The 15,168-nt window shown below is 44.8% G+C and overlaps 2 protein-coding genes across 6 annotated transcripts in view; one reads left to right on the forward strand and one right to left on the reverse strand.

Moving 5' to 3' along the window:
• Window positions 1-14,060, reverse strand: part of ATAD2 (ATPase family AAA domain containing 2) — a 74,447-nt gene extending 60,387 nt beyond the window's left edge. The window contains exon 1 of one of the 2 annotated variants that reach the window (XM_077847113.1): window positions 13,911-14,060. Coding sequence is in view for 1 of the 2 variants with exons in the window: in XM_077847112.1 (XP_077703238.1) it covers window positions 5,017-5,184 (168 nt within the window). In the remaining variant the exon portion in view is untranslated. Of the gene's footprint in view, window positions 1-5,016; window positions 5,294-13,910 lie in introns of those variants that run through there. The other variant, XM_077847112.1, reaches the window with a different exon arrangement.
• NTAQ1 (N-terminal glutamine amidase 1) overlaps window positions 1-15,168 on the forward strand; it is a 226,642-nt gene that overhangs the window by 23,525 nt on the left and 187,949 nt on the right. The window contains exon 1 of one of the 4 annotated variants that reach the window (XM_077847120.1): window positions 14,425-14,655. The exons of 2 other annotated variants lie outside the window; for them this stretch is intronic. In XM_077847120.1, coding sequence (XP_077703246.1) covers window positions 14,567-14,655 — 89 coding nt within the window. In that variant the 5' untranslated portion in view covers window positions 14,425-14,566. Of the gene's footprint in view, window positions 1-14,424; window positions 14,656-15,168 lie in introns of those variants that run through there. One more of the 4 variants, XM_077847122.1, reaches the window with a different exon arrangement.

Raw genomic sequence — 15,168 nt, forward strand, 5'->3', positions numbered from 1 at the left:
AACAAGTCTTCACTATGGATCTATTCCACAAGCTGCAATATTTGATTTCTATCTCTGCAGCTCTTACAACAGACCTAAAACTATCTCCCAAAAGCTGCATCAAATGGCCTCTGCTCTACCCCCACTGATTTCAGTTGGTGCAGTTGGTCATTCCTTTAAACCCTTTGATCCTTTGTTCACATACTTTTTTTTAAAAAAGAAACATAATTCATCTTCTTCTTGCCTTAAAATATAGCCATTACTTCAGATCTTAAATATATTTGTGTTCTGCTACATTTTCTACTCACCTTCAAGAATTCCTGCCCTGGGGCTCAATCTCACAACCCTGGGATTTTGACTTGATCCTAAGGCACACAGTTAACTGACTGAGCCACCCAGGTGCCCCTAAAAGTTGCAACTTCTAAGCATAAAATCAAGGGCCAGTCTTTACACAAACTGACAAACATGGACTACCTATTATTACATCAAAACAAGTACATGCTCTTGAATTCAGAGCAGCCTTGTCACTCAACTTCAGGGTGCAACAGTCATAGCAACGTGTCAAAATATCCGTATCATTTTTTTAAAGATTTTATTTATTTATTCATGAGAGAGAGAAAGAGACAGGCAGAGGGAGAAGCAGGCTCCCTGCAGGGAGCCCAATGCGGGACTCAATCCCTGAACCTGGTATCACGCCCTAAGCTGAAGGCAGATGCTCAACCACTGAGCCACCTAGGTATCCCAATCCCTACCATGCTTTATGATAATTCACTAAGCTGTATACTTTTCATTTTTCTGTGTTGTGTTATACACCAAATTTTAAATAATCTCCCAAATGTTGTACATATCAACTGTTATTTGCAGTACTTTTCAAACTTTTAAAATAGCTAACTTAAGGGCTGCCCCGGTGGCACAGCGGTTTAGTGCCGCCTGCAGCCCAGGGCATGATCCTGGAGACCCTGGATCGAGTCCCATGTCGGGCTCTCTACATGGAGCCTGCTTCTCCTTCTGCCTGTGTCTCTGCCTCTCTCTCTCTCTCTCTCTGTGTCTCTATGAATAAATAAAATCTTAAAAAAAAAAAAGCTAACTTAAAAAGTACCTCCTACACACCACAGCATATCTTATTTTACTTAACATACAGAAGAATAAAAATGTATATAAACACAACTTAAAAATAATGTACACTCACCATCCCACTACTATCTAATGTTAAGAACCCTAAATTTAACAAATCAAAGAACCTCAGACCCATGAAAGCACAGAAATAGGCAATGGCTAGTCTGACTCTGGAGGAAAAAGAAACCACAGAAGGGGCTTCTGAATGGGTGAAAATGCTGTATCCTGTGATCCAATTAGGATGGAGATAAAAGTTTATGAAACAAAAAAACAAATTTAAAACAAAACTTCAGAGAAATCATACTAAATCAGGAGAAAAAAAAAAAAAACCCCAAACAAGGAAATCCTTAAGCCCATCTGATTAAGCTCATATTCAAAATGTAAAGGTAGGGGAACCCTGGGTGGCGCAGCGGTTTGGCGCCTGCCTTTGGCCCAGGGCGCGATCCTGGAGACCCGGGATCGAGTTCCACATCGGGCTCCCTGTGCATGGAGCCTGCTTCTTCCTCTGCCTATGTCTCTGCCTCTCTCTCTTTCTCTATCATAAAAAAAAAAAAAAAAAAAAAAAAATGTAAAGGTAGAATGAGGTTAATAAATAGGTAACTAAACCTTCAGAAATTGAATATAAGGTCGGCTTCTGAGATGAAGAAAATTCCAAGTTAACAAATATGAATAAATTTAACCATCTTTAAAACTTACCCTAAGAAAAATGATCTGTCAAAAAAAAAAAAAAAAAAAAGAAATGATCTGTCAAAAAATATGAACCTGAGGAGATAAGAATATCTAAATACAATCAGGGTGACCAAGTGTTAAGTTTCTGAAATGCTTGACTGATGTAAAAAAACAAACAAACAAACAAAAAAACTGTAATTAAATCAAATGTACTGAATGTAAGACTTCAATTAGAAAATATTCCAATCACAAAGGTATGTTTCATTTTTGGCATTGGTGGGCTTTGACAGCATGAATACATTACTCCTCAGGACTATCCATTTCTTTTGATCCAATCCCATGATAAGTAACCCTCTGATTATAATTTGGTCTATGGAGAATTTATAGAAGACAGAAGTACTATGTCTCAAAGGTATAATCCCTACTGGAAATCCTAGCCTGGGGAAAAAAAAACCCCTTTCACCCTACAATATCTATCTGAGTGCTAATTGCTCAGCCACCACATACTACTGATACGGCAAGAATGCAAACAGCCTCTGTTATATTGATGTGTTAGGTCTCTTCTTCTAAAGTTCCTTTAAAGAAAGGAAAATTAACAATGAGTATTTATTATGTATCTGTTACACATAGGTTCTATTCTAGGTCCTAGGGATACAATACTGAACAAAAAGTCAAAATCCAGAACTGTATAGAGTTACATTCTGACTTAGGAAGAGGGTAAAATACTTTAAAAAGTAGGAAATTAATAGAACACGTGAGGAGGTGATAAGGAAACAAAGCACAGTAAAGAGGCATGTCAATGAGAGTGGTAATTTTAAATAAGGGGTTTAGGGTAAGCATCACTGAAAAGGTGAAGTTTTAGCAGACTTGAAACGGACAAATTCCTAAGTTCTCCTAGGTTGAACCTGGAGCTCTACTGCTTATTATAAAGTTATTTAAGTCTCTGTGTCTCAGTTCTCTCACCTGCAAAACAAAGATTATCATATCTACCTCATAAGGTTAGGAGGATTGAGTTAAGAGTTGTGAAATTCTTGGAAAATGGTAAGTATTGTGAGTTCTGATTTTTTTTTTTTTAATTAAAAATGTAAAAAGTAACTTAGGAATGTGTCACACAGATATTTAGAGGAAGAGTATTCCCATCAGAGGGGAAAACAAGTACAAAGGCCCTGGTATTCAAGGAGCAGCTACACCAAAGGGGTGGAAAGGACCAGATTTTCCAAAAGGGAAAACGGAAGAGGATGTCATCATAAAGAGAAAAGGGCATAGGGCTACTCCTAAACTTTTCAGTTTTTACACTTAGAAATGTTTGAGCAGAGAGATCAACTGTTTCTTTTACAAAGATCACTCTTGTAAGCTATGCCTGAGAACTGATGGTTGTGGAAAGGGACCATTACACACATGGGTGGAAAACCAGGCAGCTAGTGAAGAACCCGTTTTAACAATCTAGGGAAGAGATAGATAATGACTTGGGCCAGCATGGCAACAATGGAGGACCTGAGAAGAGATCAGATTCCAAATACACTGAAAGTAGACCCAAAAGAATTTGTGACTATGAAATGAGAGAGGAGTCAGGATGATTCTTAGGTTTTTGGCCTGAAGAACTGGAAAGATGGGAGTGGGCATAACATTGACCCTGGTCTTAATTGCTGACAATGCCTGAGTCCTAACTATAGGCCAATCTGTTTGGGTAATGTCTTTCCATGTATGATCACATTTAATCTTCACTACCCATGTGGTATCACCTCTTTTAACAAATGTAGATTATTGGTAAGCTGAGATTCAAAACTAGTAATTGTTTTAAGCACCTATGTTACTTAATCAATGTTCAATATATCATTACAATCATAGGAATTAGCACTGTCCAGAGGATAATTACTCAATAAATATTTATTGAGATAATTAGATTTTCTGAACATGGGTTAATAAGGGACTCCAGTTCAGTGCAGACATGTCTGGCCTCCTCAGATCTCAATCTCAATAGGTGATTGAGAAGCCTATCCTGAAAGTTCAGGAAAAACATTTTTTTTTTTCTCAATTCAGAATCACAATTTCAGAGATTAAACAGACTTTTTCACTCCCTTCAGGAGAGAAGGAGCTAATACAGGGTGCCTACAAAAGATACTGACAACCAATTTCATGTGGTGATCCCTCCCATAACTATGTTAGTTCAGTCTCTCCCTCTTGGCCTCTCATTCTGACTTCCTACTTCCTAACCCTCTCTCCGGTCCTCTTTTTCTCAGCCCCATGCCTACCCTCCCTCCAAGAGAACTAGACTACTAGACTACTTCCTGCTGCCTTAACTTTTCTAGTGTTGCTCCCTCCACTTCCCTAACCTTTTGTTAACCCTGTCTCCTCCACCTGCGCCTCTCTCAGCAGCTCCGGTAGGGAACTGGAGGGTCTCTTCCCCCTGGCTTTAAACCTACATTCAAAAATCCAATCTGTACTTCAGACCTTCAGAGAGAAGAATTCTTTTCAAGACTTTACTGCTCCACCCCCTTGGAAACTTCCCCTATAGACACTGTTTATAACTGCAGCATGATATAATAGAAAGGGAAAGGTTTTGGAGGCAGAGGATCCAAGTTCCAATTTTAGATCTATCTACCACTCACTGGCTACCTTCTTGAGTCCATTTTTTCCCCGTCTGTAACATAGATACCATAACTAGCCACTCTCCGGGGCTGTTACCGAGGCTAAATGAAGGTGTACATGAAATGTTGGTCTCCCCATCTCCCCCCCACATTATGCAACCTGCTGTTATTCACGGCGCTCTTACTACCGAACCTCTCTGGATCGCAGATGAAGGTCAGGAAACGTGAATCACAATCTTTCTATTCCCGTGGCCCACCGTGCATCCAGCGGGGAGTCAGCGAGCGCGTGCGGCGCCCCCCACCCCCCGCCAGATGCGAGCCTGACGAGAGGTCAAGGTGTGGGAGGTGGGGGTGGGGCAGCCCCGCACCAAGGTTCCTGAGGGCTTCGGTCTCCCCCTCGCATGAAACGCGGTAGTAAAGGAACTGCTGTGCCCCCTCCGACCGCCCGACCGCCCACCCCGACCCACACCCCCGGGGCGCGGATCTTAGGAAGCCTTCCATTTTACTTGTCCTCGACAACACTCTTCCCAACCTCCCCCTTCCCCCTCCCCCCTCCGCCGCCAACTGTCACCCGGACCGCGCCGCCCACCCCCGGGCCCCACCCGGCCAAACCGCCGCCCGCCGCCCGCAGGCCCGCAGGCCCCAGGCCCCAGGCGGTACTCACGCCCGAAGCGGCCACGGTGACGGCGGCCTGCTCGGCGGCGCGGGCCGAGCGGAGCCGCCTCCGGCCGATCTGCTCCAGGCTGAGGAACTCGTTGGACAGGTCCAGGGGGTCGGTGGCCGAGGAGACCAAGGGGCCGTGCAGCTCCAAGCTGCTCCGGAGGACCACCATCTTATCTTCTCTGTCTCGTCGCCCGGCGTCCGCGGGGGAGACGAGTCCGCGGCCGGCCGCCAGCCGCTCGGGCTCTTCCGCGCTCCGAATTCTGGCGCCACAAGCTCCGCGCCAGCGGCCGCAGCGCGCGCACCCGGAATCCTTCCGCCGCCCGGCCCGCCCACGCCGCGGCCCTGCCTCTGCGGGCTCGAAACTTTCTGCCCTTCTGCCGGGCGAGGGGCTTCGGCTTGAAGTGGGGGAGGACCTGCACCGCCGGGGGCCAGGACCTGAGCCGACAGCCAGGGGAGAAGGCTGACTTCTTCTTCTCACATAGTGCCGGCTCGCTGAACTCGGCGGAGGGAGACGGCGGGGACCGGGGCGAAGTCCCGTTTGGAATTTTGGCGCGTGGCTGCCGGGGGGGGGGGGGGGGGGGAGGGAGGCTCCTGCCTGCTCTGATTGGCTGGCGGGCGCACGGCGGCTCCTCCCAGCCCCGCCCAACACCTGCCGGCCGCTTCCCGCCACGCGGGATTCAAACGAAAAATGCGGAGGACAGGCAGGTTAAGCAGAGCCTCTAGGAGTAGTTCCTGCAGGGCTGTGTGCCTCAGCTTTAAAGTTTTCTGATTTAAAAAAAATTTTTGGATTCAATTAATTAACATATAGTATTATTAGTTTCAGAGGTAGAGTTTAGGGATTCATTAGTTGCATATAACACCCAATGCTCATCACATCATGTGCCCTCCCTCCTTAATGCCCATCACCCAGTTACTCCATTCCCCCCCGCGCCCCCTCCCCTCCAGCAACCCTCAGTTTCCTATAGTTAAGAGGCTCTTCTGGTTTACCTCTTCCTCTTTCATCTTATTTTCCTTCCCTTCCCCTATGATCTTGTTTTGCTTCTTTAATCTCACATATGAGTGAAATCATATAATTATCTTTCTCTGATTTTATTTCGCATAGCATAATCCCCTCTAGTTCCATCCAGGTCGTTGCAAATACTAAGATTTCATTCTTTTTGATGGCTGAGTAATGTTTCATTCTGTACATATATTACATCTTTTTTAACCGCTCGTGTGTCAGTGACATCTGGGCTTTTCCCGTATTTTGGCTATTGCTGACATTGGTGCTAGAAACATTGGGGTAGCCCTTCGAATCACTATGTTTGTATCCTTTGGGTAAATAAATACCTAGTAGTGCAATTGCTGGGTCATTGGGTAGTTCTATCTTTAACTTTGAGGAACCTCCATACTGTTTTCCAGAGTGGCTACACCAGCTTGCATTCCCACCAGCACTGTAAAAAGGTTCCCCTTTCTACTTGCCAACATCTGTTATCTCCTAACTTGTGAATTTCAGCCATTCTGACTACTTTTTATTACAACTGAGGTGAAAGGACATCATAGGAATTTGAATAGAGGAGTTACTTTTTGAGTTCTTCAAAGAATTTCCCTGGCTGCTGCATGGAGAATGCAATATTTAGGTTTATAAATACTAAAAAAAAAAAAAAAAAGGTTTATCTGAATTTCAACTAGTTGTCTTACATTTTTATTTGCTAAATTTGGCAACCCTAGTTAGGAGGCCATTGCTGTTCAGGCAAGAGATGATGGTGACACAGGCCAGTGTTACCGCAGTGGAGGAACTAAATGGTTGAATTCTGGATGTATCAGGAAGAAAGAGCCAAGGGAATTTGCTGATTAATTGGATTTAGGTGTGAGAGAAAGAGAGGCAACAAGGATGACTCTAATTCATTTTATTTTATTGTAATTTTTATTTTTTGCTTGAGCTAATGGAAACAGGATGCTGCACTTAACTGGGATGAAGAACGTTATGGCTATAGCAAGTTTGGAAGGAATGTGAGGAATTCCTTTTGATGCACATGTAAGATATGCAAGTTATGTATGTTCTGTACTTAAAATTTGGCCTTTTAAAAAGTTTCAAGCATGTATGCAGCAGGATATTTACCACAGTGTTATTTGTAATATCAAAAAACTGAAGACAACTTGAATGTCTTCAGTGAGGCTTCACTTGAGAAGGGCGCCTGGCTGGCTCAGTGGATGGAGCATGCAACTCTTGATCTCAGTTAAAGCCCCATGTTGGGTGTAGAGATTACCTAAAAAATAAAATCTTTAAAAAAAAAGAAGGATGCTAGACAGTCATTACAAATTATGATGTGGTTCTGTGTTAATTTAATTAGATAAAAGGTTGGGCACAATGCATTGTAACTTGTTAGGAAACTACAGAGATGGTTCCCATCTTTGTTTTAAAAAAGTATATGTGTATACTCACATTGGAAAAAAAAAAACAAAATAAACCATAACAAAATGTTCATGGAAAAAAAAACAAAATAAACCATAACAAAATGTTCATAGTTAATTTCTGAATGGTAATACTATTGTGTAGTTTCTTTGTACTTTCAATTTTTCTGATTTTTTTTTTGCATGAACTGTGTCACGTTTACAAGAGAAAAAAGCTTTAAAGTGATTGCTTACCTAATACAAATGGAAGAGGAAATAACAATATTTATGGTAGCATAGTCTACCCTTCTGTGCACTTTTCCTTATGCATATTATACTTCACAAGTTATTTTAGGGCAGCCTGGGCTGCCCTAAAAATATTATTTTAAAAACTTCTACCCAAAAGGCATATGATAGGCATTTGTGATTTTGTTAGATATTATCAGATTGACCTCCACAGAAGTTTTAGGAGTCACTTTAGTTCTTTTAAAATAAAGACATAGAGGGCAGCCCGGGTGGCTCAGCGGTTTAGCGCCACCTTTGACCCAGGGCCTGATCCTGGAGACCCGGGATCTAGTCCCATGTCGGGCTCCCTGCATGGGGCCTGCTTCTCCCTCTGCTGTGTCTCTGCCCCCCTCTCTCTCTCCCTTATGAATAAATAAATAAAATCGTAAAAATAAATAAAAAATAAAGACAGAAATTTCAGAACACCAAGAGACAGAGGCAGCCAAATGGCTTTCTCTGTTCCTTTATTCTCTTTACAACAATATTAAGAATAACCACACTTGCTTCAGGCTTTAGTTGGTATAGTGGGTTGAACTGTGTATCCCAAAGGACTTGTGTCCAAGTCGTAAGCTCTGACACCTGTGAATGTGACCTTATTTGGAAATAGGGTCTTTGCAGGTGTAATTAAGGACTTCGAAATGAGACCATCTTGGATTTGTGGTAGACCCTAAACACAATGCCTAGTGTCCATAGGCGAGAAAGGAGGGAGGGTGTTTTGACACATTAAAACATAAGGAGAAAAAGGGAATGTGAAGATGGAAGCAGAAATTGCAATGATGCATCTCTAAGGGAATGAATGCCAAGGATTGCTGGCAACCACCAGAAGTGAGGCAACAGATACAGAACAGACTCTGCCTCAGAGCCTCCGGAAGGAACCAACCCTGCTGACACCTTGATTTCAGACTTCTGGCCTCCTGAGAACAAGTTTCTGGGTTTTCTTTCTTTTTTATTTTTAAAACCACCTAGTTTGTAGTAATTTGTTACAGCAGTCTCAGGAAACTTACGAGTTGGTGTGGAATTGGTCTTTGGCAGGTATTTCTTCCCTTCTAGTTTTAGCTATTGCATGTAGGAATTATTTGTTACGAAAAAAAAAGGACAGTGGAAACTGAGGTTGTTCCCCATGGCCCCAGATGGCTCACAGAGGATTGTCTTTACTTCACATGTGACAGAAGACTGAGGTAAGAGCCAACCATAATGCCATTACCTCATCTGAAATGAGGTTATAGGTGGGTCCCTTTCTGTTCTTTGGTGACAAGGTTAGAAATAAACATCAACTTGGACAGGTATTTCTTTCAGGAATGTTGTAAACGTGACCTTGTATAAATACAATAGCTCATCTCACTGATTTGTCAAAAGGAAATAAAAAAAGCATTAACCACAAAAAGTGGGAGGGAATCATAGTTGCCATTTTTAAACTACTGGGAATTTAAACAGACACCCTTCCTATTTGAGAGATTTTTCTCTGAGTGGATTTGGATTAGGCAGGGTCCCACCTCCTTTGATGGATATTGTACAGGGACAGAGACTTTATTTCCCTGTTAACCCGGAAACCAGGACTCAGGCATATGACCTCCGCTCAGGCAGTGAATTGTTTCCACCTCAAATGTTCACTGCCTGTTGAACGAGTGACCCAAAGATGTAGGGGCAGTGATTATTCATGGAGGCAGCACAGACGGTACAGAGGCGGTGGCATTAATGGTGGCATTCTAGCCAGCTGGTTCTTGGAATTATGGTGAATTAGATCAGTGCGACCTGGCTGGACTTTTTCTCTTCCAAGCCCTGCCTGATCTCCCTCCTTCCTATCCTTCCAGTAAATTTGATTTCCTGTTTTGCTTAGCCAGAGGTGGTTTCAGTCGTTTGTAACCAAGAATTCTGCCTTGCATAGAGGTTTCAGGTCCGAGGGAAGATATTACCAATGGTTTCCCAGAATGGACACTGACAAAAAGAATGGAGGCCATGTGAGACCGATACCCCTTCCAGACCTGGGGGACGGAGGGTTGGGAGAGAGGCTATGTGGGCACTGGAAGTAAGCTGGGAAGAGATACCATAATTTTGTGACATGTTTTTCAGACTTTCTCTCTTTATCAGCCTCCCCTGAATATACTTCAATTTCTCAGTTTTTCCATGTAAGGTATGGTACACAGCTCTAACACCACAGACATAGGCTGGCCCACACAGGGGGCCCTAGACTATTGCCTTCTTCCTACCCCATTCTATGTAGGAGCAGTATTACATTCCAATCCAGCCTAATTCCTCACCTCTAGTGGTGAGGTGCCCCCCATTAGCTCCCATTGTATATTGCTATCTTAGCACTTTATATTGAAATTATCCCTTTAAGGGCACCTGGGTGGCTCAGTTGGTTGAATGTCTGGCTCTTGGTTTCAACTCAGCTCATGATCTCAGGGTTCCTGGGATTGAGCCTCACGTCAGGTTCCATGCTCAGCAGGGAGTCTGCTTGAGGATTTCTCCCTTCTCCCTCTGTCCTTCCCCCCTGCCCATACGTGCTCTCTCTCTCATATAAATACATAAGTCTTTAAAGAAAGAAGTTATCCTTTTAACACAGGAAAGTAATACTAATATAAATAGAAATTAAAATAATAATGGGAATGCTAGGGGTTTTGGGGGCCTATTTTTTGTCTGTTTTTTAAGATTTTATTTATTTATTCATGAGAGACACACAGAAAGAGAAGCAGAGACACAGGCAGAGAGAGAAGCAGGCTCCCCTCAGGGAGCCTGACATGGGACTTGATCCTGGGACTCCAGGATCACGCTCTGAGCTGAAGGCCGATGCTCAACCGCTGAGATATCCAGGCATCCATGTTTTTTTTTAATAATAATAATGTAATATTGAAGTATAGGCCCATTTCTTCAAAGCAATATAGACACATGTATCAAGAGACCAGGAAAATATTTAAAACCATTGGCCTAGAAATTCCACTTCTAGGACTCTACCCTAACATAATAATCAGAGGCATGGACCGAGGTTTACATACAAAAATGTTAATTGCAGCTTTATTTATAATAGTAGGATCTGAAAACTAAATATACAAAAGTAGGGGGAAAGTTACATGAACCATACTCTGTCCAGCTTTTTTTTTTTATGCAGCTCTTTATATTAATGTTGATAAATTTGATTTTTTTTTGTTGATTGGATTTTTTTATTAAAAAAATTTTTTGTTCTTAGAAAGTAATACAGTTGACCCTTGAATAACATGGAGCCTAAGGGCACTAACACCTGTGCTGTCAAAAATCTGCATATAACTTGGTATAACTGCATATAACTTGACTTCTGCAAAATATAACTACTAATAATCTACTATGGACTGGATGCCTTACTGATAACAGAAACAGTTAATGAACATTTATTTTGTATATGTATTATATACCATATTCTTACAATAAAGTAAGCCAGAGAAAAGAAAATGTTATTAAGAAAACCACAGAGAAAATACATTTACGGTACTGTAAAAAATGTGTGTAGGTGGACCCACACAGTTCAAACCTGTGTAGTTCAAGGGTCAACTGTACATGTAAAAATGTCAAGAAGTACAGAAACATAAAAAATAAAGGTACAAGTTGCTCTGTGTGATTGCTATGAGGAAAAGGGAGGTTTCTCTTTCCACTGGGGCTGCCAAGCCTGGAAAATATGAATATGGGGCTGCCAGCAGCCATCCTCCCCACAGCAGGAAGTGAAGTCACCTCGGGATGAAGCCAAGCTCTGAGAAGCAGGCTGAGAACTAGGGAGAAGGAAGGCTTGGGGAAGTGGGTTCTGCTGCTGGTCCCTTGGGACTCGGTTTCTGCAGATCATCTTTTGACTCTGAGAGCCACTTCAGCATCCTTCCCATTAAATCAGCTAATAAACAGCCTTTCTGCCTTGACTTCTAACTGAATGAGTCATGACTAATCCTGGGCCAGCTGCTTTGTTGGAATCAAATTATAGTGTGTGTGCTATAATTCTATTCTAATGATCAATTAATTCTTCCAACAACATGAAATGAGGTCCATTTGGCATGAAATGGGCTTGGTAAACCACTAAAGGCCCCTAAATAATCACCTTTCTTCATGGCCACGAATCATCCTGGGAATAGGCATCAAGTTCACAAAGCATAATGTCTGGAATATGTATCTTTCCTTTTTATGGAACTTAAGCCAGCAAGTATTCATATTTAGTTTTATGTCATCTCCAACATATTTTCTCCACATCCATAATAAAGGCTTTGGGGTCATAATCTACAACACTTCGAATATGCTGGGATATAACTTATCTGGGTCTGATGATTTTTAATCCATTTAAGGCAAGTTGGTGCTTCTTACCACTGCACCTATCTTGGGTTTCATTTCCTCTCAACTGCTATTTCCCTTATTCTTTACAGCCTGAGGATCATTTTCTTTGATAGAAAAAAGACATCAAAATAGACATTGGGTATTTGTTTCCTTTCATTTGTATGGTCCCTTACCACATATCATATGGTCTCAAGTAAGGGATTATCTCTTTCTTTTTTCTTCTAGCTCTTAATATTGGGCATTAAAAATACCTTCTCCAATTAAAAAAAAAAAAAAAACCTTTGTGGTTAAACCTCAGTGTATTATGTGCTGCCTACTTCTTGATCTCCCCTTTCACATATGTGGCTCTCTTTTATACTTTCCTTTGTTCTGTGTCCTGTCAACCCCAGCCCTTTAACATCCTGATTTCATTGGGTTTTGGGCTCTTTGAGTGCACTCTTATTTTTTCCTCAAACAGATCTTTGGAGTTTATAGGTCAGAATCTGTTTCTAAGCATTAGAACCTTATTCCTCTGAAACCATATCCCTTAAATCACATGAATGTAAAAAACACGATCTATTTTTTTTTTAGTTAAAAAATTCCTACTTATGACAAAGTCTGAATCATAAAGAGAGTGCATTATGGCAGAGACTGCTGGCTCTCCTCTCCCCCCTTCTCTGTTGTTTGCCCAGTGACTTCAGACCACCTCCAGACTGGGTAAACCTTCTCTGCAATCTGGTAGCAACCCATGCCTTCTCCAACCAGGTGCATTCTCCTTTCAAATTTGTCCTTGAGTACTGGTCCTCAGCCCTAGGTACCATATAGTGTCCTTATGTCTTCTGGCTACCCTTTTATCACAGTTAATGCTTGACATCCACCTTCCCTTAAGCAAGACAGAGAAGTCAGCAAAGGGAGCAATCATCAATCAGTGTCAGGGGGATGCCTTAGGGGTCTGGGAGCCAGCTAGAGTAGAAAGCTCTCAGAATGTCTAAGAAGGAATGGTGGGGTTGATGGAGGAGGGGGAGGCTTGGTGAGGGAATGACTGCTCAGCGTGTGACCCTGTTGGCCACAGGCAACTGTGCACAGGCCATTGAAGGGTTTGCCAAAGAAGTATGGGCAAGTGGCTGCCTGCAGGCTTCACAGGACTCTGGTTTCTGGGTTAAGAGGGCTGTAGGAAGGTTATTGCCAAATTTGGGCTGTAAGGTCACAGAGGAACTGGGTTTGAACCTGTGGCTGGGGCAGACCCCACAGGATGTTCTCAGGATCACACTCCCAACTCTTGTACTGCTCTAGAAACTGCAAGGAGCTTCTTCCTCCAGCATACTTTACTCAGAAGGCTTAACTTGGTGCCCGCTTTGAAGGAGAAATGCTCAAAGTAATTGCTATTTATCACAGAGCCTATGTCGAAGTGTGTTCAGAGCTGAGAGGCAATGCCTTGATAACTGACACAACGACATATGCTCAAAGTGTTTAGGATTTACATATGGGCTTTCGAACTCCTGACATTGGGAAAGCCTGACTGCAAATAGCCTATGAACAGACTAAGAATTTAAGTTTTTATCATGGGAAGTACCCTGATGAGTTATGCATGCTCATTACTAGTCTAAGACAATTCAGAAGGCTATTAAGTATAAAGTGAGAGTCCTTCATATCATTCATTCATCAAAGATAAATACCGTTTTAATAATTTGGGGTCTTTCCTTCCAGGCTGCTGGCAAATAAAAATATGATTAACACAAAATGAATGCCATGAGGACTCCTTTTAAACTTTTAAAAACTTTACCAAGAATCACTATATTTTTCTGGGTCAACGTACACAATTCTAATAAAAACTTGTCACAGAGCGGTGAGCTTCGGGGTGGCTGGCCCTCTCTGAAACCATCCGATGCGGACGTATTTGGAATTCGGTCCCCCCTTCCCCTGCGCTCCCGCGGCCTCTAGGAAAAAACTGCTAAAGCTCCGTTTTTTACATACAAGGTTCTCTCATTTGGCGTCTCTTCTGGTTCCTCCACAGCTGTTGGCAACCCCAGACCCGGGCTGGAAGAGGGCCTCCGACGCCTCCGGGAGATCCCCGAAGCGCCATTTAGGGTTGGGCGGTTGACCAACCCCACGCTCCGCCCCCACTCCTCCGAGCGACCTGCGGGTGACCTCTGCCCTCTCCACGCTGACCTCAGTCTCGCGGGGCACGCCCGGCCCCGCCCCAGGCCCCGCCCCCAGGAATTACGTCATCCTCCTGCCCCAGGCCCCGCCCACTGGAGACCCACGCCGTTCGCCGCCCTGGATCCGCCCACTTGGCCCGGCCTCCACGCTCCCGGAACCCGCTCGGCGCTTCCCTCCAGGCCCCGCCCACCGGAACCGCCAGAGCCCGCGCGGCCCCCGGCTCCGTCCACCCGGAACTGGCACCGCCCTCCCTGGCGGCGCGCGCCCGGAAGCTGCGTCGCTCGCTCCACCCAGGCTCCGCCCGCCGGGTCCCTGGCTCCACCGCCCGGGAGGGAACTGCACCCCCGCCTCAGGCTCCGCCCGGGAGGCCCGCGCCGCGCGCCGAACGCCGGCTCCTCCCCCGAAGCCTGCCCGCGGGGCTGGTGCAGTCGCTTCGCCTCAGGCCGTGCCCGGGCCCCAGCCAGCCCGCCATGGAGGGGGATGTCCCCGCCGCCGCCGCCGCCCGCTACCAGCCGGCCAGCCCCCCGCGGGACGCCTGCGTCTACAACAGCTGCTACTGGTGAGGGGGCGCGGGCGCAGCCCCCGGCATCCCGGCTCCCGCGGTCTCGGCGTCGCGGCCGGGCCCCGCCTCTTCCCGGCCCCTCCCTGGGGGCGCTCTGGGTCTCGTCCGGCGAGGTTCCCGCGTGGGGGCTGAGGGAGCGGGAATGGCAGCCCTCGGCCCTTGAGAGGAGCGCAGGCACGGGGCGGGGGCGGATTCCCAGGGGGTGGGCTCGGTGGTGCATTACTAATGCCCGAAGCCTTTCGCTTGGACTTTTGTCGGCAGATCTCAGTGCCTGGGGGCCAGGAAAGGGGAGTTGGAGGCGGAGGGTGGAGCGCAGAGAACCGTTGCGGATTATCCTGCTGAAGCCTTTGTGGTTTCCCCACTGATGTGAAAGGTCATTTTAATTTTAGGAAGAGAATGGGAGAGCGGAGATTTTGCAGTAACTTTCCCAAGGTCATCGGCTAATAGCAGCCAGGAATCCAATTCAGGCCTTCTTGTACCAGAAACCATGAGCTTAACCACCATGTTGTC

Source organism: Canis aureus, chromosome 14, assembly GCF_053574225.1.
Source record: "Canis aureus isolate CA01 chromosome 14, VMU_Caureus_v.1.0, whole genome shotgun sequence".
In the NCBI taxonomy this organism is placed as follows: Eukaryota; Metazoa; Chordata; class Mammalia; order Carnivora; family Canidae; genus Canis; species Canis aureus.